General features: G+C 42.0%; 1 protein-coding gene across 1 annotated transcript in view; it reads left to right on the forward strand.

Annotated features, from left to right (window-relative positions):
• The window catches only part of SNX9 (sorting nexin 9), a 103,022-nt gene that overhangs the window by 31,729 nt on the left and 45,036 nt on the right, over positions 1–26,257 (forward strand). The window contains 3 exon segments of the mRNA XM_081294703.1: positions 6,475–6,561; positions 13,503–13,577; positions 15,260–15,385. Of these exon segments, the coding sequence (XP_081150829.1) occupies positions 6,475–6,561; positions 13,503–13,577; positions 15,260–15,385 (288 nt within the window).

Consider the following 26,257-nt stretch of genomic DNA (forward strand, 5'->3'; position numbering starts at 1 on the left):
AGAGCTAGCTAGTGCTTACAGCCCTCTATGGCGGTCACTGTTCTCTTATTTTTATTACTTGATTTTTCATTTGTGTCACGAGGCATGTGCTGTTATCCTTATCTTATTCTTAAGGAATTTGAAACCAGAGGTTAAGGGATTAAGCCACAGTTTTCAAGTCTGGCGAAATGGTGGAATGGGGATTTGGACTCCTGTGTCTGGCTCCAAAGCTGGCTGGCAATTGCTAGGGTGATAATAATCATGCTACACACACAAACACACACACACACACACACACACACACACACACACCCTTGGGAAGAATGAACCATTGCGTCAGTGCCCTGTGCTGGTGGGGGATCAGGACTGTGACTGGAAGTGAGGCTTTACTAGTTGTCCCGGGTCTGGGATTGGGAGGTCTTTGCTTTTCAACTTAATGGTTTTTTCCTACAGTAAACATGTAGTTTTACAGTCAGGAGAAATAAAACCATTTTAATTTGGGGCTGAGGGTGAGTGTGGGGAACTTCATTGAGTGGACCACGCCTTCCAGTCCTGATGCACCAGGGGATCTGAAGGATTGCTGTAGTCTGGCACAGTAGTGCCATGACTCGAGACTCGATCTTTCCCCAGTTCAGCCAGTCTTCTGAGTGGGCATACCCTGGATTGAGCTACACTCACCTATTCTTTTGTAATCCTACCTCTTCGCCCTGATTGGGATAGAATGTCCATGGAAAACTCCCTTTGTGTGTTCCATTCTCTTGCTCTGCCTTTGGGTGTGGCCTTAGATGTCAGTCAGTCATCTGACAGCAGACGTCATGAAACTCACCACCCCCTCAAACCTGACCCCTCGCCTCATTTGAATAGCTTCTCCCCAGTAAAAGGGTTCAGCACGTGCTCTCTCTCTTTCTGTAGACCCCTAAGGTCAGAGGAGCTGTCATAGGACCCAAAGAAAAAGGTATCTGTTTCTTGTGTGACTTTTTTTCGTGCAGCCCAGTTCACCTGGAGTAACCCTGAGTGTTTCAGTCGTGGAACACGACAGGTGAGGTTATTTTCTTAGCCACAGCCAAATTTCGCTGTACTTTGCCTGGAGGTTGGGGAATGAATTAGTGACCTTGCAGCTCAGCAGCAGTAGATGTGCTGATAAGAGCAACCTAGGACTGAGTCAGAAATGATGTGTGCAAGACTTTCACACACTGTGTTCTCACTGGCTGTCTGATATGTTTTTGAATAATTATGTGCACGTGTATGCATGCAAATATACCAGATAATCACATTTTTTAAGGAAACTTTCAAAACTCGTGGCACTCAGACTCTTCGTCAAGGAAAGGAACAATTTTAAACTTTTCCTTTTATTGCCTTGTTATAAAACCATACTGTGTTTACATATAGCACATTTACGTGCAGAGAAATCAACAGTACTCAGAACAGGAGCTCGGAAATATGGTTAACGCTTCTGCAGCCTTTAGTACAGATTCTGTTGGGCCTCTCACCAGCTTCAGAGTTGGCCCTGGGAGGGTTTTGTGCCTCGTGACGGGCAGGGAAGGTCCTCTCGGGTCTCAGTGTTTCCAGCAGGAGTCTGCACATCCTAGATAGTGGTGCAAGGCAGTACTTCAAATTTTTAATTTTTTTGAGTACGTGGTTTCTTAAGCTCATTTCTATTTTGTTGTTTATTGTTACTATAAGTGGTGCCCTCCCATTTTAATTTCAATTCGGACTGTTGGTACATGCATACAGTTACACCGACAACAGAAATATACCAAGAAATCCCACTGTCATCCTTCTTCTTATCCACTCATTTTTCTCTGCTCTCTTTCTAGGTAACCAATTTAAAATTAAATACTTGTTTTATTTATTGAGTATTTCTTTAAGGAAATACTGGAAAATGTAAAACATGTGAAAAAGTGGCATCTCTATGTCCTGTTCTACACCTTGCTTTTCTCACTTGCTGTATATTCCTTCCAGGTTTCCACAGAGGTTTTTTTTCATTCTCGTACTGCTCTGGTGTATTCCATGGTGGTGTTGTGCCCTGGTTGATGTAAGCAGCTCCCTGTTGGTAGATGCTGGGTGGCCTCCAGTCTTCTGATACTGCACGTGGCTGCAGTAAATGTCCACGTGCACTGGTGCGTTTAGAGAATGAATTCCCTGGGTGAAATTTGTGGGTCAAAGTGTGTGTTCGCTTTCTGGCACGATAATACCTACCTGAGATAATCAACTTAGGAAAGGTTGGCTTTATCTGGGTTCACAGTTTTGGCAGTTCCAGTACTCCGTTGGTGGACCCTGTTGCTGTTAGGCCTGTGGCATGACAGCCCATAGCAGCAGGAGGGTGTGGTGATGCAAAGGGAAAGGGAGGAGGAGGGGCCGGATCCCCCAGGGCCTTCCAGGGCACAGTCTCCCCTCAGGTTCTCCCTGCAGGCTGCACCACCTCCCTCTGGCACCTCAGCTGGTGGCCGGGCCTCCAACACATGGCCTGTGGGCAACACTGAAGATCCACGGCCCGAAGTGAAATTGTATATTTAAAGCTGTGTTGGGGTAGCATTCCTCACCTATCAGATCAGCAGAAATATAGAAGCAGGGTGAAGGTTAATTTGTTCTTCCCCATGGGTGAGATGAGTACTTTAAGGGCTGGGGTTGTGGCTCAGCCATAGAGCGCGCGCCTAGCACATGTAAGGCCCTGGGTCTGATCCTCAGCACCACATAAAAATAAATAAAATAAAGGTATTGTGTCCAACTATTAGCGCTGTGTACCCGGTGACGAGTCCTTGCTTCCCGATGCTGAAGTATAACACCAGAGAAGCACGCCGAGGCAAGTGTGGAGTGGAAAGTAGAAGCTTTATTAAAGACAGCAGAAAAGACTTCTCCGGAGGAAGAAGGGGACCCAAGAGGTGGAATCCGTGGAAGGGGGAGGTCTTCCCTCTTTTATAGCTAAGGTCTTCATTCTGCTTTCCCGCATTTCTGTCAGAGTTCCTGTCCTTGTCCTACCTTGCAGTGTAGGTGGGGAAAGCCCAAAGGGTGGGGGACAGGTGGGCAGTAATCTGAGCAGGAAGGACTTTTGGATTAGCATCTTCATGTTTGCTGGGAGCTGCTTTAATTAACATTTCCTTGGGATGGGCTCTGGGCCTTGGGGACATTTTCAATTCCCCTTTCCCTGGACTCCATTCTCAATATGGCCTTCATGGGCTGGGGATGTGGCTTAAGCGGTAGTGCGCTCGTCTGGCATGCGAGCGACCCGGGTTCGATCCTCAGCACCACATTCAATATGGCCTTCATTCTTGAATCTACTCGATATTAGACCCAATTTACCTAACTACACTAAGTACCTATTTTTAAATCGGGCTTCACAACTACCACTAAAAAATTTTAAAAGAGTCATCTGTAGTTTAATATGACTGTTCTTCTACCCATTTTTTGGTTTTCAGTCTTCTTGATTTCCAGAGGTTCTTATGTAGTAGAAGGATTAATTAACCCTTTGGAAATGAGTTGCAGATATGCTTTATAACTTACATTTTATATTAAGGCTGGTGATTTTTGTAGTCACTTGGAGCCTGGCAGGAAGAAGAAAGTGAGGGGAGGCAGGCAGAATCAGAGATGTGGACACATAGGGAAGGAGGAGTGCAGGTTGCATGCTCCTGACCCGTAGAAGAGGAGCTGTTTCCTCGTGCGGGGGGTGCACCTGTGGTTAAGGGAGCACAGGGAAGACTGGTATCTACTCGTGATTCACCTTGTCTGTAACTTTGAAATTTTTATTGAGATTAATTGTGGTTGGCAGTGTCTGCTAGATATATAGTGGGAGATTATCTACTGACCAGGAATTCTGTGGAAACATTTCTTAAAGTGTGTAGCTGACGTTGGAAAAGGCAGTGTAGGAAAATGGACCACACAAGAAGAGACAGATGGGCATATGAGGTTGAGGGCAGCATCTGGATTGGTTTGGATACAGCAGTAGTGAACTAGAGGAGAGAAGTGAGAAAACAGGGGGAAGCCAAAAATAAGGAGAAGCAAAAGAGGGGAGGCAGGTGACAGAGAGGCAGTGAGGTTTTCAGTGCTGACAGCTCCCGGTTTTACTGAGCCTTACCTTCTCCAGGCTGAGTGCTCTGTTGTTGTTTTCTTGTGACATGTTATGCCTGTTCCATGTTAGGCTTATTAAATCCATTTGTTCTCCAAAATTATTTTCACTTCTGATTTTAAAGAACGCTCGTCAGTTGTTTTAATAAGTTTTAATTCAATGTTTTAAATAAAGCTAACTGGTTATATTTTTCCACATGTGTCTTATAATCCTTTATGATGCTGTAACAGAACACCAGAGACTAGGAAATTTATAGAGCAGAAAAATATTTTCTCACTATTTTGGAGGCCAGGCAGTCCAAGATCAAGGCTGGGAGGCTAGGGCCTGGTCTGTCTGCTTCCAAGATGGTGCCTTGAACACTCTGTCCTGTGGAGGGAGGGTGTTGTGTCTTTACATAGCAGGACAGCAGGAGAGGGTGAACTTGCTCCCACGGGCCCTTTATGGTGGCATTAGGCCCCACCTCCCAGCTGACATTTAGGATTAAATTTCAACCTGAATTTTAGAAAAGACAAACATTCAAACCTAGGGGTGAGTAAGTGTGCGGTGATGTCTGAATGTGTCGGGGGGGGGGGGGGTGTCCATGTCTTCATTTTTTACTTATTTCACATTTGGTTTCACCAAACTATAAATTCCTAAACACAGGGCTTAGGAATTCTGTATTTGGGGACTGGTTGGATTTAGCTGGACTTTTTAAATTTTAAGCAGGATTCTTAAGGAACAGTGACACAACAGCAGGTTCCTCTGCCACCCTGGAGCTTGGCGCAGTTAGCATACTGGGCTCCTCTCCAGGGGAAGCTCACTTCCTTCCGCGGAGCACCCTGTGCATTTATCTCCTAGCTGCCCTCGCTGCACGGAGGACTGAGGTTGATGTGACATGTTTTTAAAAAATATCCCACAACATGACAAACAGAATTCTATCTACTTTGCAGCTGTGTGAGAAAAATACCTCCACGTGGTTTCTTTGTCCTTTGTCCTGACCGAGTTGACTGCAGAGCTGGCAGGGTTTGCTCCCTTGCCTCTGCCCCTCAGCCCCTTCCTGGCCTGTCAGGGACAGAGAAAAAAGAACTGATGGCATTTCTTAACCGACAGACTCCACTACCATTTGTTTTGCTCCAACATTTTATAAGGAAAATTTTCAAATGTGTAGAAAAGTTGGAATAATTTTCCACGAAATACCATAAATCCACTATCGAGATTCTGGACATTTTGCATTTATGATGCCTGCTTTATCACATGTCCACCCATCAGTCTATCTTGTTATTTTTTTCTTTATTTCAAAGGAGGGATTTTTTTCCTCCAATCTTTGTCACTGGTGGCGAGTCCTTCATCCCCATTAAAAGAAATTCAGGCACAGTCAGGCACTTATGGAGAGGGCAGAGGTGAGCAGAAGGGCTGGCCTGTTCCTGCCCGGTGGTGGGTATCGAGCAAGTGAGCCCCTTCCTGTTGGGTAACTGAATTTGCCCGTAGGAACCAGTTGCTTTTAAGGCAGCCCTGTGTTTCCCAGGGACATGCTGTCCCCAGTTGATGAGATGCCTCGTGGAAGAGAGTCCATGGGGTATAATCATTAAGATGGGGAGTGGGCCAGGTCTGCCTTATAGACACTGTAAGGCTGTCTAGAGGACACTCTGCACACGCATGTGCACTTTTTATCATGGGTGTTTTCTGTCATGATGCCGTGCCTGGCAGTGTCCCCACAAGCATGCACTCCTGGCCCGCCGTCCCCAGGCTCCTCCGGAGGAAGAGCCTGAAGAACCAGGCCCTCCTCTCCTCAGCCACAGCAGCTTCCTCTTGGTCTGTTGTATTTGAAATGGAGAGTTCATTTTGGGGAGAAGTTGTCGAACTACAGCTTTCTTTGCCTGACCCACTCGGCCCTGTAGGGCACGGTGCAGTGGCAAGTGGTGTAGCAGAGTGTCTGTTACACGGAGCTTATGGGTCTGAGTTAGGGGGCCACAAGATGCTGCATTGTCGGGTTTATCCCAGTGGCTGGCTCCAGATGTGGCTGGTGAGAGTTTTAACAGTAAGGGATTCTTCTAAAGATGGAGGAGTCTGACATCCCTTGCCTCGGTTCCTGAGAGCGAGCTGTCCCAGAATCAGCAGCATCTGTATTTCAGCTTCATGCATGGTTTTGAATTTTAATGAAACAGGTGTATTTAGAGTTCTTTTTGTAGGGTTGATCTCTAATGCAGTGTGGGCAGCTGCTGAAAAGTGTCCCCCTTCCAGAACATGAGGGACTGTCTCACCATTGGTGTTACCTGTCCCCAGTACAGCTGGCAAACCATTCTGGTAATGGGCCTTCCCTTTTTACAGTCGGCCCCAGCCCCCTTTCTGTTCATACCAGTCTGTTTACAAAGTGGACAGTAAAGGTGGTTTGGGTTTTACTGTTGGGTCTACATTCACCTGAAATTTTTTCTTCTCTTCTGTACCCCCAATAGGCTCGGGTTATGTATGATTTTGCTGCTGAACCTGGGAATAATGAACTGACGGTTAATGAAGGAGAAATCATCACTATTACAAATCCGGTAAGGGAACATTTGGTTATTCCTTGTTTTTGTTTTTTTGTATAGGACATTGAGCCCAGGGATGCTCTACCTTAAGTTGCTGAAACTGACCTTGAACTTGTGATCAGCCTCCCAAGTCTCTGGGAGGCTTGCACTGCCATGCTCATTTTTTGGACTTGTTTTTAAGGTTTAATTAATTAATTAATTAATTTTTATTGGTTGTTCAAAACATTACAAAGCTCTTAACATATCATATTTCACACATTTGATTCAAGTGGGTTATGAACTCCCATTTTTACCCCGTATACAGATTGCAGAATCACGTCGGTTACACATCCACAATTTTACTTAATGCCCTATTAGTAATTGTTGTATTCTGCTACCTTTCCTATCCCCTACTATCCCCCCTCCCCTCCCCTCCCATCTTCTCTCTCTACCCCATCTACTGTAATTCATTTCTCTCCTTGTTTTTTTTTCCCATTCCCCTCACAACCTCTTATATGTAATTTTGTACATATAAGGTCTCCTTCCATTTCCATGCAATTTCCCTTTTCTCTCCCTTTCCCTCCCACCTCATGTCTCTGTTTAATGTTAGTCTTTTCCTTCTGCTCTTCCTCCCTGCTCTGTTTTTAGTTGCTCTCATTATATCAAAGAAGATATTTGGCATTTGTTTTTTAGGGATTGGCTAGCTTCACTTAGCATAATTTTTTTTGCTAAGTTGATCATTCATACTCACATTAATTCTTTTCTGTCGCTTAAATTTTTTTTCTGTTGATGATGTAGTAAGACGCTATTACATAAACACTGAGAAAAGTTTCCTAGAGATAGCTGGGGAGATGATTGAGTTTATTATATCTCTATTTCATAATTGTTTTCTTTGTTATTGATAACCTTTCAAGCACCCTCTGTTGTTGTGGAGCTTAGTTCAGTCTGCTTTCCCCTCATGGTGCTGTGTCTTTAGAATGCAGGAGAGATGGTGCTGATCTTCCTCACAGCTCTGCTTACTGAGCGCTGTTGTTGTTCTGAGCTCCAACCCTAATATAGATTGCCAGAGGGCAGTATGTGCTAGCAAAGCATCAGCCTTGCTCCCAGCGAGTTCTCTCTGCTGAGTTATAAGTTACTGCTTCAGCTTTTATTCAGTGAAGAAATGGCTATATGTATAACAAGGATTTATGCATCTTCACAGAACTGTTTGCACATGTGTACATAGATACACATGCATGCATCTTCACATGCTCAGGTATGTACCCACACACATTAACATGTGTCCTCACGCGTGTTTGTATCTTTTCTCACTTAGCTAGGTGTATTTCCACCCTCTCTGATAAGCAGCCATGTGATCTTTTATCTCAGGTTCTTCCTCAGATTCAGCATACTTCCTTTCACAAAATGAAATCTTTATTGACAACTGAATTTCTTTTATGATTTTTGTTGCTGAGTAGTGCAGAGGCAAAAATAATACTCATTTTTTCAATCATCTTGGGTCCAGATCCTGTTAAAGTGTTTTCTACTACCTCTGTGTGATATGTGCCTCAGTCTGCTTAATTTTTTATTTTATTTTATTCTGACTTTTTTTTCAGTACTGGGGATTGAACCCAGGGGTGCCCTATCACTAAGATACAGTACCCCAGCCCCCCCCCTTTTTTTTTGAGGCAGGGTCTTACTAAGTTGTCCAGGCTCATCTTGAACTTATAATCCTCCTGCCTCAGCCTTCTGATTAATTGTCCTTTTTACATGTAAACCTTCTTACAGAGCATAGTAAAATTATGAGATGAACATAATTGAACGTAATTTTTGTAGGGTTAATCTCTAATGCAGTGTGGGCAGCTGCTGAAAACTGTCCATGTAGTAAAATTTTAAGAAAAATTGCCTCAATTACTAGTATTTCATCTGGGTATATGCAGCTAGAGAAGGACCAAAAGCAGGCATGGGGAGTCAGTCTTTACAGTTGTAAAATCAGCAAAACTTTGTTGTTACTCTTTCTTTACCTCTTCCTACTCGTCCCCAACACCACTGAGAGCGCCTGACTCTGACACGGCTCTGTGCACACCTCTGGCCTGTGCTTCTGGCAGGTGTCCTCCCTAGTCCCTGCCACTGTCTCTGGGTTCCACGCTGTATGTCCTGCTTCTCTGACCATGCCCTCGCTCAGTTACCCACACGGAGTACAGGGTAGTCTTGTGTTCCTGGAAGCCTTACCCTTGCTCTAGGCTCCTCGCTTTTCAGAGAGGTCTGCATTGGTTTTTCTTACTGATGGCCTCTAGCACAGGCTGCTGATCCTGTCTGATGCCCTGTGCCTCTCTCCTCTTGTGTACTTAGATACACATGCATGCATCTTCACATGCTTTTATAATCTGCTCTTCCTTCTGCCTCGTGATGTAGGTATTCACATCTTTGGCCTGTTTTCCTCATGTTACACATTTTCAGAATTGTTTATTGCCTCCTGTGTGCTAAATTCCTGGTATCTGCAGCTTGGCCAGGCTGCTGAAGCTCCCACTTGGCTGTCCAGCGGAGTCCTAGGCATCTTTATGTCGCTTTTTCACAAGCCCTTCAAACATCCTGTGGTGTGGGACCTACAAGCTCACCACACATGCTGAGCCAGTCCTCTTCCTGAAGTCTCTTTTTTTCTAATGTGGAACACACCCATTCATTCTCCTCAGCTACAGCTGTACATCACAGAAAGACGCTGGCTTTACACTTGCTCACATCTATCCTTTCCCCTCTCTGTCTCTACTGTCACTGCCTTGAGCGAAGCCCTCCCCTTGGTACGTGGATTGGGTGCCTTCCTGGCTGGCCCTTCTCCCCCTGTGGCCTGTTCAAACTGCCAGCTGTAGGTCTGCAAGACACCCGCCATCTGGCCCCGTCCTTCCTCTCCAGCTTTCCAGCATATGCACACCCTCTCTTACGCATGCACAGGCATGTGCACCCACGTACATAGCCACACACTCACATCCTCACTCATAAACACACTTGCACCACCACACACTCTTACAGACTCGTACCAGCACACTCTCACACTTAGTGTCTACAGACATTTACAAATGCACATTTACAGGTTCACAGTCACATTCTCACACTTGGTCTCTTACAAGCACGCACACACTTATGCGCACGCTCTCACAAGCACACAGACCCATTTGTTGTGACTTTGCACTCTTGCTCGTGTTTTTGCCCTGCCTGGCATGCCTCCTCACAGTTGTTCCACCCCGATGTGTCTGTGTCTTAAAACACAATAGAAAATCCTATCCATGGTTTTAAAGGATGTCTTCTCCAGAAGGAGTGGAATCCTTGGTGTCATCACTGAGTACTCTGTAAGGCCCTGTGAGACTGCCTGCCCTGTCCTACTGTACCCACTGTGTGTGTGTGGCTGCTTCCCACATGAACCAAGGAGTTCCTTAAGGCTGGAAACCAGGTTCTTCTGTTTCCTTGCCCTTTGTAGGCTAGACTTTGTGTACTGTCTGGCCTGCAGTAGGCACATTATTTTCATTTTTAAATTATTTATAAAATTTCAAATACATATTGGGAGAGAGAATATATTAACCATATCTTTGTCCCCATCGTCCAATTATCCAGTTTCAGTAATTATCAGCCCACCATGGTCAGTCTCATGTCATCTCTACTCCTGATTATCCCTCTAGCTTCCCTCTCCCGCAACACACTTGGTTATTTTTGAAGCAGATTTCATTGTATCATTTCATGCATAAAGATTTCAAGCATGGCACAGTGGTGCTCTTCTGTAGTTCCAGATACTTGGGAGGCCAAGGCAGGAGGTTTGCTTGAGCCCAGTAATTTGAGGCCTGCCTGGACAACATACCAAGATCCTGGCTTACAATACAAAACCAAACAAAAGATTTCAATATGTATCTCTGAGAAATAGAGCTGGTTTTAGACATAATGACAATACCATTCTATCCCACCCAACAAAATTATTGATTTCCTGGCCATGCCTATAATCCCAGTGGCTCAGGAAGCTGAGACAGGAAGATCGTGAGTCCAAAGCCATCCTCAGCAATAGCGAGGTGCTAAGCAACTCAGTGAGACCCTGTCTCTAAATAAAATTCAAAAAATAGGGCTGGGGATGTGGCTCAGCAGTTGAGTGCACCTGAGTTCAATCCCCAGTACCCCTCCCCCCCCAAAAAAAATAATCAATTTCCTAATATTATCAAATAACCCATTAGCCCAATATCCATAGCCACATAAAACTTTGCTGATTTGAAAACTGAGCTTAAAAACTCACTAGAGTGTTAATGTTAGTAAACAGTATTAGATACACTCAACCTCGAGTTTGATAGGTTAGTGCAGAAGATCACGTTTTCTGTAGCCATACTTTTTTTAAAGCAATTTCCCATTTCCTGGGCTTATCCTTTGGGAATACATGTCCTAGAAAATGTGTTCAGCATCCTTTTATTCCATAAACTAAAGCATTGTAGATTTGAAGTTCATCCAAAATATTATTTTTCATTCAGTAGTTTCACTGGGCTCCTTCCTACTGTGCATGAGACTGTGTACCAGGTACCCTGAAGAGTAAACCTCAAGACAGTCAGACGTCCTTCTCCGTAGGAACTTGTGATAGAAGAGGAATTCAAGGAGATCTACCTCAAGGTGCAGAGTTATTGGCCAGTTGCTGTTGGCAGCTCAGCAGAGGAGGAGGCTATTTCTATTTGTTTTAACCAGAATGAGCTTTGATGCAAAAGGAAATCTGACTAGGTGATCTTGAAGCCCTATTGAGGTTTCATCAGATAGGACTGCCAAGACATCCCAGACAGAGTAGTTGCATCAAAGGTGTATAGATTCAAAAGCGTTCAGTGTTTTTTTTGTTTTGTTTTGTTTTGTTTTTTTAGCCATCTCAATTATCATTTGTTAACAGTTTAGAGCCAGGTGTTTGGCAAGTGCAATGTACGTAATCTTGAATGTGTTTTGCCATGAAGTCCCCAAGGTGGGCATGAGATGTTCAAATTAGGTAACTTGCCCGTGATCACTCTGCTTGTAAGTGACTGAAGAAGAGTCAAAGTTACATCTGTTCGTCTTTGAAGCCTGTCCTTTTTTTGTCTGCTCTGTGGCCTGTTACGTGTAAACAGGTGTCCTAGAGCACAGGTGTGTATAAGCTGGTAGGAAATAGGCTAAGAAAACTGGTTTTCAAAACTATCAGACCCCTCTGGGAGCCAGGCTATCGACTGTGGGCTTCGCCCAGTGAGCTGAGCCTTCCTTGGAGGCTAGTGGTGGCTTTCGTTATTGTTGTAGAGGAGGCTGGAGTCTCAGGACGTGATTTTGAGTTATGGCAATAGGAGGTGAAAGATGGAGGAGAAAGCTTGGAGCACCAGGCCTGTGGGACGCAGTGCTTAAGCAGAGGAAAAAGGCAAGGGTCGCTGAGGTGCTCGGCCTTTGCACCTGAGAATGGCAGCTGCGTTAAAGGATGTTGGTCAGGTATGTCCGAGAATGTTAACTTTGGACATGCCAGGTGGGAAGAGCAGTGAACTGCCAGTCCTGCCCTGCAGGGTGGCGGCCGTTGAAACCTGGTGGTGCAGAGCTGGAGAGCAGGCTGGAGCAAGGTGCCAGGAAAGCTGAGGGTGCTGTTGGGAGAAGGGAAGGAGCAGACACAGGTGCGTCCCCAGATGCAGAGTGAGGACTGGCAGCACTAAGGTCAGGGAGGGACAAGGCTGTTGGCAGAGGTGATGGTAGGGTCTTCATAGTGACAGTATTTTGAGGACCTATTTTTATTGCCTTAGATGCAAAAAAGAATTACTGGGTAGAACCAAGTACATGTACTAATTTTGGATGATTTGTTAGGTATATATTAGCAAATAGGTTCCATTTTCTTTTTTTTTAATATTTTTTTTAGTTGTTGAGTGCCCTACCTCTGAGCCCCAGCCCCAGCCCTAGGTGCCGTTTTCTTTTTTTTTTTAAACATTTTTTTTTTTAGTTGTAGTTAGACACAATATGTTTATTTTTATTTATTTATATGTGGTGCTGAGTATCGAACCCAGAGCCGCACACATGCTAAGTGAGCACTCTACTGCTGAGCCACAACCCCAGCCCTCCATTTTCAATGGTAGTAAAAATTTTTTTGTTTGCATAATTTTTTGTCCACTGAGTATTTCTTCATTTTCTTAGTAAAATAGTATTTCTTCCAGTCACTCTTGGCTTCAAAAAGTATCAAAGTTGTAATTTAAAATTATTTTTTTTTAAATGTGGTTAGATAACTATAATGTATATTTCAAAAAAGCTAAAAAAAAGAATTTTGAATGGTTTCACCAAAAAGAAATAATAAATGTTTAAGGAGATAATTAAATTTACCATGATTTGAACATTACACGGTGTATTTGTGTATTGAAATATCACATGGCACCCCATAAATGCATTCAGATTTTGTTTGTTAATTAAATAAGAATGTGGTTATCCAGATTCAGATAATTATTAACTAATTATGGCATTATTTACAAATGTAAGAAAACTATCTTCAGGAGAAAAAAGTAGAATTTTGTGGCAATAATATGTAGAAAACTGGGAATCTTGATATAGACTTCTGCAGCATAATTTAAGTCTATTAATATTTTTTATCTGGAAAAAAAAAACCAAACCATGAAGTACAGGTGCAGGATGGGGATGTGCGTTCTTCACTTGACAAAACTGCAGACTATTTTTGTCATCTGCCACAGAGTGAATAGAAATCACAGATGATGGTGATCTAGGGAAAGGCTGTTTTCAGTCTTTGATCACTTATTATCAAAGTGCTATTTGGCTTGTTTATAAATCACATCATTTTCTGGAGTAAAAAAGGTTTTAAAATTTAAAATTTTGTATAATGTTAACTCTGAAGTAATAAAAATCTTAATGTTTATCGATTTTCAGTCTAACAATTTATATTTGTAATATTTTACAAATACATTTATAACAATTTCCAAAGTGAAATTTCTACAGGAAATTCTAACTGTGGTCTTTTTCTTTTCTTTCTTTAATTTTATCAGGATGTGGGTGGAGGATGGCTGGAAGGAAGAAACAGCAAAGGAGAGCGAGGGCTCGTCCCCACAGACTACGTAGAAGTAAGAACTTCAAGCATCTTTTCATCATTTGTCAAAGCACAGCCAGAAGACAGTAATATTTGTCAAAAAAAATCATAAAAATGCAAAAGTAATAATTATAAAAGAAATAAATGCAAATTATATAAAATATGGAAAATACATTGAAGAGGAACTAAGAAAGTATATTACCTATAGATCCAAGCTACAAAGAGTAACTACAGACATTTAGATTAAGTTCCTTTTAGTATTTCTGAATTAAAATTCTTACTTTTCCTTTGCTAGTGTTGTGTAATAGCTGTTGCCTGAACATGTTTATTGTAGTCAATTCACAAAATTTAAACAGATTTTCTCAAAGGAGAATTGCCTTGTGCTCTGCTGTGATAGGTCCCAAGGACAGTGGCACAACACCCTGAAGGAGGTCCCTGCTTGGGACAGACCCATCAGAGACAAAACCCTCTTCTGAGTCAACTGCCTGGCACCCCCTGCTGGTAGTCTCTAGGTGTCTCAAAGAGTAATAGGTGATTGGTGAGCTTGCCTCTCGCCTCTGGTGCTTATTAGTCAAGTTGAAGATAGATCAAGAAGTGCTTCAGCCAGCTCCAGTGGAGGGCAAGAATGCCCTGAAGGTGTTTCCCTGGGGCCCAGCTATGGAGTGGGAAGGAAGGCTGCCTGTCTGTGGTTGATTGAGAGGGAGGGCTGGGGAGTCTGAAACCTTCAGGAGAATCTGAGGAGATCTATAGATCTTCCTTCAGATACGTACACCCACATATCCCAACCTTGTCCCCATGGTTCACAGGCCTCTGAGCTCAGTCCATGGGTATGAGATTTAATCCTGTGTTAGCTCTGTGTGCTATGCATCTGGAATCCTAAAAATGAACAAGATTAGGAAAAGTCTGAGGGTTTAAGTTGATATTGGCATTTTATTTTCTAGAATTCCACTTACTTCTAGAAAGAAATAGTGTTTTCACACATTCTTGGGTTTGCTTGTTCTTTAAGAATATAGACCACCTAAGTCAAATATGAACAGATCCAACAGGCAAAAATTCAGTAAGAACCTAGTTGAACTCAACAGCACTGTCAGTCAACTGGATATAATGGATATCTGTGGACTGTCTCATAGAACAACAACAGAATGAACTTTCACCTCAAATTCATGTGAAACATCCTCAAGACAGACCATGTTCTGAAATATAAAACATACCTCAGCATGTTTAAAAGGAGAGGCCTGGGTGTGTAGCTCAGGGGTAATAGAATGGTTGCCTAGTGTGCACAAAGGTTCTTAGTTTGATCCCCAACACACACAATTTTTTTAATTAAAAAAAATTTTAAGTACATACTCCTTAAAAAAAGAGAGAGAACACATAAAATATTTGCTCTGAGACCACAGTGGAGTCAAACTCAAAATCGGTACAGAAAGATAGTTGGAAAATCCGCAAATACTTGGAATTTTTAAATACAATTCTAAATAGCATATGAATCAAAGAAGAAATAATATCAATAGAAATAACAGTTCAAGTAAAAATGAAAATACAACTTGTCAAAATTGTAGAATGCAGCAAAAGCAGTGCTTAGAGGAGAATTTTTAGCCTCAAAGAACATGAAGCCCTTTTCCAGAACAGAAGCTAATGCTTACTTGCCCTCAAAGGCTCCCACTGTGAAATGACCCTAATCTATGAAAATAATTGTGTTTTTTTTCTAACATTCAGATGTTACCTAATGATGGAAAAGATCAGTTTTCATGTGGAAATTCAGTGGCTGACCAAGCTTTCCTTGATTCCCTCTCAGCAAGTACAGCTCAAGTGAATTCGGCAGCCTCCAACAGCAGCAACCAGGTATGTTTCACATTGTCCTGCTGGTTACGGTGGCTTTCCTGAAAGCAACGTGCATTGATGACAGCTTGTGCTGGGTCATAGCTATTATCATTCCCTAATGCATATGCAGAGTAACTTTTAGGTTTGTTGTGTGGCATTTCTGCTGGGAATTAACAAAGAACTCGCCTGTGAAGCCTGCTAAAAACTGTTTTCAGAATCAATGATAAAAAAAAAAAAAAAGATAGATGTCAAAAGTTGCTTTTAAAAAGTCTGTGAACACAAATCCCGAAGTTGCAAATACTGTCTGGAATGAAGGCATGGAAAGAAGAGAAGGGTTCTGTTGTGGAGGTAGTCGGTGTCAGAGCTTGGCAGGATCAGGGCCTGAGAACAGGGCTCCCTCTGTCAGAGTTGGAGGCCCCTCATGCTGCTCTAGAAGATAAAAGTTCTGAGCAGATCCAGGCATTCAGCAGTTGTGCTATTATCATGTTGCTTTAAGAAGACTTAGAAGAGTTAGAATAATTTGAGAGAAATAATAGCAGAACTTTACATTTGTTTTTATTAAAATTTGACCAGTTTAGGTGAATCTGCTTAGTACATATATATACTTAATGCTTAATCAGAATGAGTGACATGGGTTTCAAAGAAGATGGGTATCAAAATGTTGTTGCCATGTACATCTTTAAAAACAAATGGGCACTAGGTTCAGTGCATTCCTGTAATCTCAGTGGCTGGGGAGGCTGAGGCACGTGGATCACAAGTTCAAAGTCAGCCTCAGACTGAGTAAGGCCCCAAGCAACTCAGCAAGACCCTGTATCTAAATAAAATATAAAAAAGAGCTGGGGATGTGTGGCTCAGTGGTTAAACACCTCTGGATTCAATTCCAGTATCAAAAAGGGGGGTGGGGCTTTATGAGGTGGTAATTTTTTAACTACATAAAGTATTTTAAATTATGTTAAGCCTAATCCTTTTCAACGATGTGATTTTGCTTACATGCTCTATCCTCTAAACCTTCTAAAAGCACTATCAGAGTACTATTGCCATAGATTAACTGTAGATTCTGTACATTTAAAAATAGTTTTTATACATATCAAGAATTACAAGTTGTCTGTCCCAGATCTTTAAAATTCAGAGGCAAACCAGGTACCATGGTGCACACTGTAACCTTAGCAGCTCAGGAGGCTGAGGAAGAAATATTGCAAGTTCAAAGCCAGCCCCAGCAACTTAGCAAGGCCATGAGCAACTCAGCGAGACCCTGTCTTTAAATAAAATGTAAAACAGGGTTGCAGATGTGGTTCAGTGGTTAAACGCCCTAGCGTCAATACCTCGTTCCAAAAAAAAAAAAAAAAAAGAATCCAGAGACAACATGATCACAGCAGTTAAACATCTTTCTACCCTTTGTTACTATAATCCTTGAACATTGGTCACTTAAAGGTTACTCACTACGACATGTAAAGAAATAGTACTTTCACCTTACCTGGTTTTCCAGGGATTCTCAAGCTGAGCACTGTTAACATTAGAGGCCTGATGCCTCCCACGGCCACCCCCTGCCCCACCCCCGCCTTTGTGCTGCAGGATGCGCACACACAGCTGTGGCAGCCACGGATGTTGCCAAGTGTCCCCTGGGAGCAGATGCAATCCATTTGAGATTCCCTGAATTATGTAAAGACATCCTCATGAAGTGGGCTTGTGTGAAAGTAAAGGACAGCATTTTAATAAGAGGGGAATGTGATGGAGTGACCATAGAGTGAATGGAGAAAGCAGCCTCTTTAATTCTGGGAACGTACCTCAGCCGTCGTCTTAGGAGAGACTAGCCAATGACACAAACTCAAAGATTCAAATCTTGTTTTGTTAAAAAGTAATATAAATTAGCAGTATTCAAGTGTAGTGATAACTGATTAGTATAAATCTTAATTTTTTTCCAGGTTATTAAGAAAATAATAAATCCAATTTTTGAAAAACTGGATTTTATTAATCCAGTCTAACACTAAATCCTTATTTTAATTTTTTTTTTAGTTATAGATGGACACAATATCTTTGTTTTATTTATTTATTTTTATGTGGTGCTGAGAATCGAACCCAATGTCTCATGCATGCAAGGCAAGTGCTCTACCACTGAGCTACAACCCCAGCCCTAAATTAAATCCTTTGAAAACAAAGAAAAGTTGAGCTACAAGTGAAAATAAAATCCAGAAAGTCTGACCATGATTAATTTATTTGAATTTAATGTAAGAACTAATATGTTAACAGCTATCTCCAATCTCGGTTATCTGGGATATGAGAATGATTTAAATAGGCTACAAATATGGTATGTTTTTTTAAAATGCTCTGAAAGTTGTTTTGAGTGAGAAACCAGACAACCATTATTGGTTGGTAGCTTTAAATTTTTTTGCTCCCAGGTTTGCCCATTCTCTGTCCCTTGCTGTCTCTCCCAGGGCATGGCTTTGTTTTGAGACAATATAGGCAACTTTTTTTTTTAAATGACCTTTGACTGTGGAATGCATTTCTAAACCTGATACATGTCTAGCAGACAGAGAGAATCAGTACATTTAAGTCGAAAAGTAATATTAAACTAGGAAAAGTACTTCTAATAGGTTATACAGATGTAGGATAGTTCCATTAACATACAAAGAACCCTCGTAAATCTATAAGAAAAAATAAACAACTCAGGAAAAAATGGGCAAAAGGTATAAAGAAATGGTTCATTGTTTAAAATATATATTTTATATATGTATACATATATAGATAAATTACATATAATATAATATATATCTAACTTGGGGAAACTGCCATTCCAAGCTTCTTCCATTAAATAGCAGAGGATGAGAACATTTCAGTAATACCTGGTGGGACAAAGGTGTAGTCAGGGAGGCATTCTGATACCAAGCTGGTGAAGGGTAAATTGGCAAAGCTTTTTGGGGTGGTTGGTGATGTGGTCTCTGCGGTGCATTAGCTCACCCAGCAGTGCAGAGTTCATCCTGCACGTCCGCTCTCAGATCACGGGCTCTGGACAAGAAGCTTACACTGCAGCTTTGTTTCTAATAGCAAAATGAAGTAACGTGTCTGTCATCAGGGCTGGTCCAGTGAAGCACAGGATGCTATGCCATGGCTGCCATAGGAGGGATGTGGGGGTTGAGATGTGTAGATGCGGTGATGCAGAACTTCTTTTTGAAAGGCACCGCAGTGTGGGTGATGTTATATTTAACATGTGTTTAAGCACACATAACACACACACCCCTCCCTGCGTGAGCACAGCTCTGATTGTTGTCTTCCTGGAATACAGGTTTCGTGTGAGGTGGTTGAGGATGGCCAGCACATGGTCTTTGGAAGGGAAGGGTCATTTCCATGGGTGATCCCAGTCTCCCTGTTCTCTGGTTTTACAGTTTCAGGAACATTTCATATTAGCACTGTACCACTAGGAAGAGTCAGCAGCAGGTGGTGGTGAGTCCCAGAAACTGTTAAAGTCACATTAATAGCTGTCCTCGTCTCTGTCACCCATTCACTGGTGGACAAGTTATGTCAATTGCCTTGGTTCTAAAAAGGTTCTCACTGTAGATCTTTAAAAACTCAGATCTCTGCTTCTATTAGAATCCTTACTTTGGAGAAGTTATTGGAAAGATATTCTTGTACTTAATAACAATGGGATTAAACTTTAGTTAAAAGTTTGATAAACCTGTGTGTTTTATCTGAAGGATTTGGGCTTGAGAGATTTTTCTATTTTCTTTAAATACTAGAAAGATATGCATAATTGGAAAAACTCTTCTTCTCATTTTGTTAAAATCTTAATGACACGGAATTCGTCGAATCTCTCTCTTCCTTGGCTTCACAGTTTCTCCTGGTCTCCCTTCACCCCCACCAAGGCCTGCGGTGCAGGGGAAGTTTTGGGGTCAGACCCAGGCTGATGTCTGGCTGAGGTCAGATGCCTGCTTCCTGGGGGTTGGCAGGGGAGGCCGCAAGGTAAAGGGTGGCGGATACATGGGAGATATTTCAGAAGTACTGCTCTTTCTTCCCACCTCTTCCCTTTCCAGGGGCTCCTCTGTCTTTCTTTTTTGTTTCATCCTTTCTCCTCTTATACCCTCCCTAATCACAGAGATGATTCTTTAAAAATGTCTCCCACTCTTGAGTTTCCCATTTGCCCCATTTCTAGTTTTTTGCCCAACAATTCTTGTCTGCTAGTCTCTTCTGTATCTCAAACTCAGCTTCAAAATTGCTCATGATTTCCCCACAAAACTAGTTTCTCTTCCTGACCTTCCCTGAATGTTACTTTTTTTCTGTGCCCTCCTTTTATTCTATTTTAAAACTCCCCAGTGCTTTCATAAGCCCTCATTATTGATAGGTATGTTTTCTGTTCTTTATGTATGTAAGGGGAGGGGAAGGACTGAGAACCATTGCAGTGCTCTAATGGAGTCTCTCTCTGAAATATCCTCCAGAGGTAGCATAGCGTGGCATCAGGCTCCAGACCAAATTGCCTAGGTTTTAATCCCAGATCTCATACTTTCTGTGTGACTTAGGGTAAGCTATTTAACCTCTCTGTGCCTCACTTCTACAACCTCATAGGATTATTGGAAAGAATAGTAAATGAAAAAATAGTCCTAAAGTATTTAGAACAATAGTTGGTACTTAGTAGTGGTTTAGTAATTGTTCTCTTATATACCTCTAAAACAAGCCATTAAATATGTCAGTTCTTTGTTTAAGAAACTCTAGGGGCTCTACATTGGCTCCTGAACCAGCTATCTGCTCTAAGTCAGAGGGCTGTCCCAGGAGGCAGTCGCTACTTTGAGTAAGGCAAAGTTCCGAAAGCAGACTCTGAACACCTGCACGTGGGGAAACTGTAGAAGAAATTCATCTGAACTTACGGTTACATTTCTGAGTTCTCTGCATGGCCCCATCCCTGCTCTTAGGGATGTGTCTGCTGCAGCCACACTGGCTGTGCACCCAGCCCTGGGGCTGTCCACCTGTTCTCTGCACCCTTGACTCTCCTAGGGAGGTCGGAACACTCCTTCCATTTGCTGTCATCCATCTATCTATTTCCTTCCATTTGCTGTCATCCATCTATCTATTTGAGGTTCAGCTCACACACCATGTCTTCCATGAAACCTACTTTTGTTTCTCTTCACTCCTCCTCTGTCCTTCCTCTGGGTTCTCTTAGCACGATTTGTGATTCCAATTCAAATTAAATTGCTCATTTGTAAATTTCTAAGCCTGATAAGCAAAGATTGTATGTTTTCCATTCCCAATAACTTATAAGAAGCCTTGCACTGTAACCAAGTGCTCTGTGCTTATTTGAATTATTTTTCTCAGGCCTGGGGTTGTGGCTCAGTGGTAGAGCACTCACTTAGCAGGTGTGAGGCCCTGGGTTCGATCCTCAGCACCACATAAAAAAAAAAGTAACAAATAAATGAATTATTTTTCTCAGTCATAAATGCATCACAAGGTGCTTCACAGTGTTAGTATTATGAAATACACAGATTTCAGCTGTGTGTGTTCCCAGCATTGGCTGGAGGCCCGAGAGCTGTCTGCCAGTAGCCATTGTCCTTCCCTCTGATGGGTCATACAATCAAAAAGTCACGTGCTCTTACAGAAAACTTCCTGGGATTGTTAATTACTTTTTTCACAGTTTGGATATTAAATACATACACAAAGTTAAGTGGTTATTTAGGGACATAACTTCTTATTATGCAGAAACTTTCCATGTCATATTTGTGTGACGTAATTTTTATTGGCTAAAGGGATAAGAAGGGCAATATAGTTTGCTTTCTCGTGTCTCAAAAGAAGTCCATTTTTAGACCACTTAAGGCTATTTTTAGACCATTTTAAACCAGTAAAAAAAACCTTCACGAAAGTATTAGATTTGCTTATTTCATTACCTCAGGTGAGACATATAATGCCCTAGACGGCTCATAACTGCCTGCTGAACTTGCCTCTCTAAAAGCCTGTCTGGGAAAGGCCACCCTTCCCATCCCCCACATGAATCTACTTGATTACAGACTTTTTAAGGAAGACTTTGTACTGGTGTCCATACTAACCTCATTTCAGATGCTTGACTTCTATCAGGTGACAGCTTGATCATAAGATCTGTTGTAAAGGTGGTTTCTGTTGTTGCTAGTTTTTGTCTAATTGGAAACAAATGACAAAAACAAAGGGTTTTTGTTTCTTTTCAACCTGAAAGCTGCAATAATAAGGGCCTTGAGCAGCAGTCAGCAGCTGCTGTCAGCAGTGCCCATAAAAGGCCATTTCACCTGGACTTCTGTTAGGCAGGTCTGTCGCAAAGGAAGCTGTGTTGGCTGGCATCATCTATTCCCTGTGTAAAGCTTCCTGTTAAGACTTTGGGCTAGCAAAGTACATAAACCCTCTAAGGTAATAGAAGTATTACCCATCTATTTTGCCACTCCATTTATTATCCAATTATTTATTTATTTATTTTTTTGAAAAGATTTTATTTTTTTTATTTTTTTTTATTGGTTGTTCACAACATTACAAAGCTCTTGACATATCATATTTCATACATTAGATTGAAGTGGGTTATGAACCCCCAATAAACCCAAATGCAGATTGCAGAATCACGTCGGTTACACATCCACAATTTTACATAATGCCCTATTAGTAATTGTTGTATTCTGCTACCTTTCCTATCCCCTACTATCCCCCCCTCCCCTCCCCTCCCAACTTCTCTCTCTACCCCATCTACTGTAATTCATTTCTCTCCTTGTTTATTTTCCCATTCCCCTCACAACCTCTTATATGTAATTTTGTATAGCAATGAGGGTCTCCCTTCATTTCCATGCAATTTCCCTTTTCTCTCCCTTTCCCTCCCATCTCATGTCTCTGTTTAATGTTAATCTTTTCTTCCTACTCTTCCTCCCTGCTCTGTTCATAGTTGCTCTCATTATATCAAAGAAGACATTTGGTATTTGTTTTTTAGGGATTGGCTAGCTTCACTAAGCATAATCTGCTCTAGTGCCATCCATTTCCCTGCAAATTCTATGATTTTGTCATTATCCAATTATTTAAATAATTAACACCTGATATTGACGTCTGTGGGTTGGCATGTGAACTAGCAGGGGAATTTTAAGTAACTAGACTTGTTTTGGTATCTCCCAGTCAGTGGTCTTGCTGCACCTGGCCTAAGTGCATCTGGTATGTCCTGGGTTCATCTTCATTGCTAAATCAGTGTGTGCACTTATCTCTCCAGCAGTGTTTCTCATCATAGAGGTTCATCTGTAGAACCAGATCATGACTTTTAAATTAAAGTTTTATAAGGAACTAAATAGGAAATTTCCAAGTTCTTCTGTATTTTGGTTAGGATTTTTTTTTTAATTTTTTATTGATTATTTAAAGCATTACATAGCTCATGATATATCATCTTTCATACATTAGACTCAAATTGTGTTTTGAACTCCCATTTTCACCCCAAATATAGATTGCAGAATCACATCTGTTACATATTCACATTTTTACATAATGCCATATTAGTGCCTGTTGTATTCTGCTACCTTTCCTAACCCCTACTATCCCCCCTCCCCTCTTGGTTAGGATTTTTACCAGTTAGGCCCATGGATTTACATTGATTTAGTGTGTTTCAACTTGAATGCTTTTTGTTTGTTTTTTGAGGTGGGGTGAGGGGTGTCTGGCTTTTTGGCTTTTTTTTTTGAGGGGGGGCTTTTAAGATTGGCACCTTTTGGGACACTATTTGACCTGTTTCCTCATTTGATTTTTGAACCCTTCTTGCTATTAAATATTGCTGATTCTGTCATCTGTGTCATCACTGAGTCAGCGTCAATTGGTTTTTACCTTGTTATTTTCCCACTTTTTTCATGCTTGGTAATTTTTTACTAGATGGCAGAATTCAGGCCCTATGGGGGAAGAGTAAAATCTTTTGTCATTCTGTTTAAAATGTGTCTGTGCATAGGAAACAGATATTTGCTTCCTGTTCCCCTTTCTAACACAGTTGGCACATGGTTGTTAGATATTTGGTGAATGAGAAATGTCTGAAAAAAGACTTTGTTATTGTAGTCATGTGGAAAGTGATATTCAAAACAAAACAAAACAAACAAACAAATAAAAAAACCTCAACCTTCTCCAAACAGTCTTCTTGCTTAGTGAACGGTGAATGGTAACTTACTTTCTGTTCATTTTCCTTGTGTACCCTTGGGGAATGTCTGGGCCTAGAAGTTTGCAGCCTTTTAAAAGTGGATAATCTTTACCTTTCCTTTTCAGTAAGTTCTTACCTCACCTAAGATGCAGGCCAGTTTTAATTTTCCCACTGTTCCAGAACGTCCTTGACAGCTGACTTATGAACAAGTATCCTCGATGGGACCCAGCATTACATTACATTACATCTGATTGTGTCCTTTTAAATTTCCTTTTTTTCAAAACTAGCACAATGCCTACTTTTAAATTCTGACTTAGCCTGTTCTTTAGAATTCCTGTCTGCTGGATTTGTCTGGTTGTTTCTTTGTGGTATTAAGTTGTTCCTTTATCCCCGTTATTTTCTACAAGTTGTACATTATATCTATGGGCTTAATGGACTCAATTGGACATTTTAGGTAAGAATGTAACACAGGTCATGTTGCACATTTCACATTCTCTCAGCCGCTGTGGTTGATCAGAGCAAACCCTGATTCAGGTCGGTGCCAGTCTTTTGCCTCCGTCACATGCTTTCTCCTCCTGCCAGTAAGCTGTCTGGTGTGACTTAGCACTGTTAGCCCCTCACCTCCTAGCTCCCTCCATGTGCAGCCCTTGCCTGAAGCAGTGCTGTTGTTGCTTCTGGGGTGCCGGACTGGCTTACCACTGTTTCCCTCCATCAGCCGGAGCCAGGCAGCTACCGTGTTAGAAATTGAGGGTAAATGTAGAATGCTTTCTCTTTAATTATCAGTTTTCAGAGTTAGGTGTTGTTTCAAGTTTGCTCAGACTAGTGATTGAGTTTTCCTTTCTTCTGGTTTGTAGTACCGTGGGGCCCATGGATTTACATCGATTCAGTGTGCTTCGACATGAGTGTTTTGAAATTTGTTTTTTGGGGTTTTTTTGGGGAGGGTGCTTTTAAAGTTGTCACCTCTTGGGAGTCCATTTTGCCTGTTTCCTCTCCCCATATGATTTTTGAAAGCTTCTTGCTCTTAAATATTGCTGATTCTGTCATCTGTGTCATCACGAGTCGGCATCAACTGGTTTTTTCTATGTTATTGGTCATATTTTCCCACTTTCTCATGCTGGTCAGTTTTTATTACATGGCAGACATTGTGATTTTTACCTTGTAATATGGTGGATAATTTTGCATTCCCACAAATGTTTTTCAGCCTTGATGTGGTATAAACTTTAGTTACTTCGAAACTCTCCTTCTTTCCAGTTCTATTTTTAAACTTCTACAAGTGGGACCAGAGTACATTCACTCTAGACATGTTTTTGCCCTTCTACTGAAGCACAGCCCTGTATTGCTGTGTCTGGTGCACTGTGAGGTCAGTTTCTGTACCAGCTGGAGGAACAGCCCTGTGAGGATTGTCCTCAGTTCTGACATGTGATTCTTTCCCTGATGGGGCAGTTTCTTCACATGAGGTGTTGGTCAGGTGTCAGCTTCAGATCTGGGGTGTCCTCGGCAGTCCTCTGCCTCAGATGCCAGTTCTGCTGCCCCAAGTGAGAGACCCCTGTGCTTTGTAGGTTCTCCATCCCTTATGTGTGACCTGGAAAATCTCTTCAGGCAGTAATCTAGGGCAGCTGTAGGGTTACTTTGTTATTTCTTGTGTCCCAAGAGTTCATTGCCTGATATCCAGCAATTTGAAAACAGTTTTCTGTTTGTCAATTAATTTTAGTTGGAATGTAAACTGGTCCATGTTACTCCATCTTGATTTTCTTCGTGCATAAACTGAATTCCAGATTTATGTTTATTTACATCTGTAAAATGAGAATAATGAGAGATACCTGGAAAAGTACATTCTCACAACACTGTAGACTTCACCAGCACTAACTCCCCACTGCATGGCTGTGGAGCTGGGATTTGAGGCCAGGAAGCTGCTCCACAGTTGTGCTCTTGACAACAGTGCTGCAGTCTGGCCGTTGGCCGGCGTTGTGGGGTCCAGTCAGTCACTCATCTCACAAAGGTGCTGCCCTGCAAGCCAGGGAGAACCTTGACACACACACAGGATGTTTGCTCCTGTGTTCATGGACTGACCAGTCCATCCTGCTCACAGCAGGGATTGGTAGGACCCACTGGTGCCTCTGTGTTAGCTTCGAGGTAACAGAGTGGCTTTGTTGATCCTGGCTGGTCTCTCACTTGTCTAGTATCTTTAAAAGCAAAATATTCAGAACCTTGGCATTTTGAAACCTTGGCTGTCCTTTCCCTGGAGTTTGTCTTGGTGGCTGTGCAACATGCATGACTTTGGCTCCATTCCTTCTGTGCAGCTTTATTCTTCTCGTGCTTCAGTGATGCTGTATTATGATACCGGGCAACAGATTTGAGAAGGTAAACTGCACTGCTGTTGATTGGGGCCTTTGCATGTGCTGTTTTGAGTGAGTGGCACGCTAGATTGTTGTGGCTAATTTAGCCCTGCCACCCGTTTGCTGTTCCTGGGAAAGGCTTTGGTTTACTTCTTCTCACCTGTTCACTGAGCACCTTTTTTATTTCAAGGTGGATATTTTGGCTCAGATTGGTTGTGTTGAAGGTCTTAGCCAGTCACCACCCTCTTCGTCTTCTCCTTCTCCTTCTTCTTCCATTAATAAGGTAAATTCTAATTTGAATGCAAGAGGAAATAAACATTTAATGACCTTTAAAGTCATCTTTTCCTCCCAAGCAAGGGAATAGTTTCAGGTTGTGTCCTAGGAAAGCTCTCCTGGCAGCCTAAAGCATGGACTGCTAAAGAATCCAGACCTTGGAGGCCTTTGAGCTGAGAAGGGTTTGTGGAGTTG

This window comes from Spermophilus citellus (assembly GCF_964194105.1).
Source record: "Spermophilus citellus genome assembly, chromosome: 5".
Classification (NCBI taxonomy): domain Eukaryota; kingdom Metazoa; phylum Chordata; class Mammalia; order Rodentia; family Sciuridae; genus Spermophilus; species Spermophilus citellus.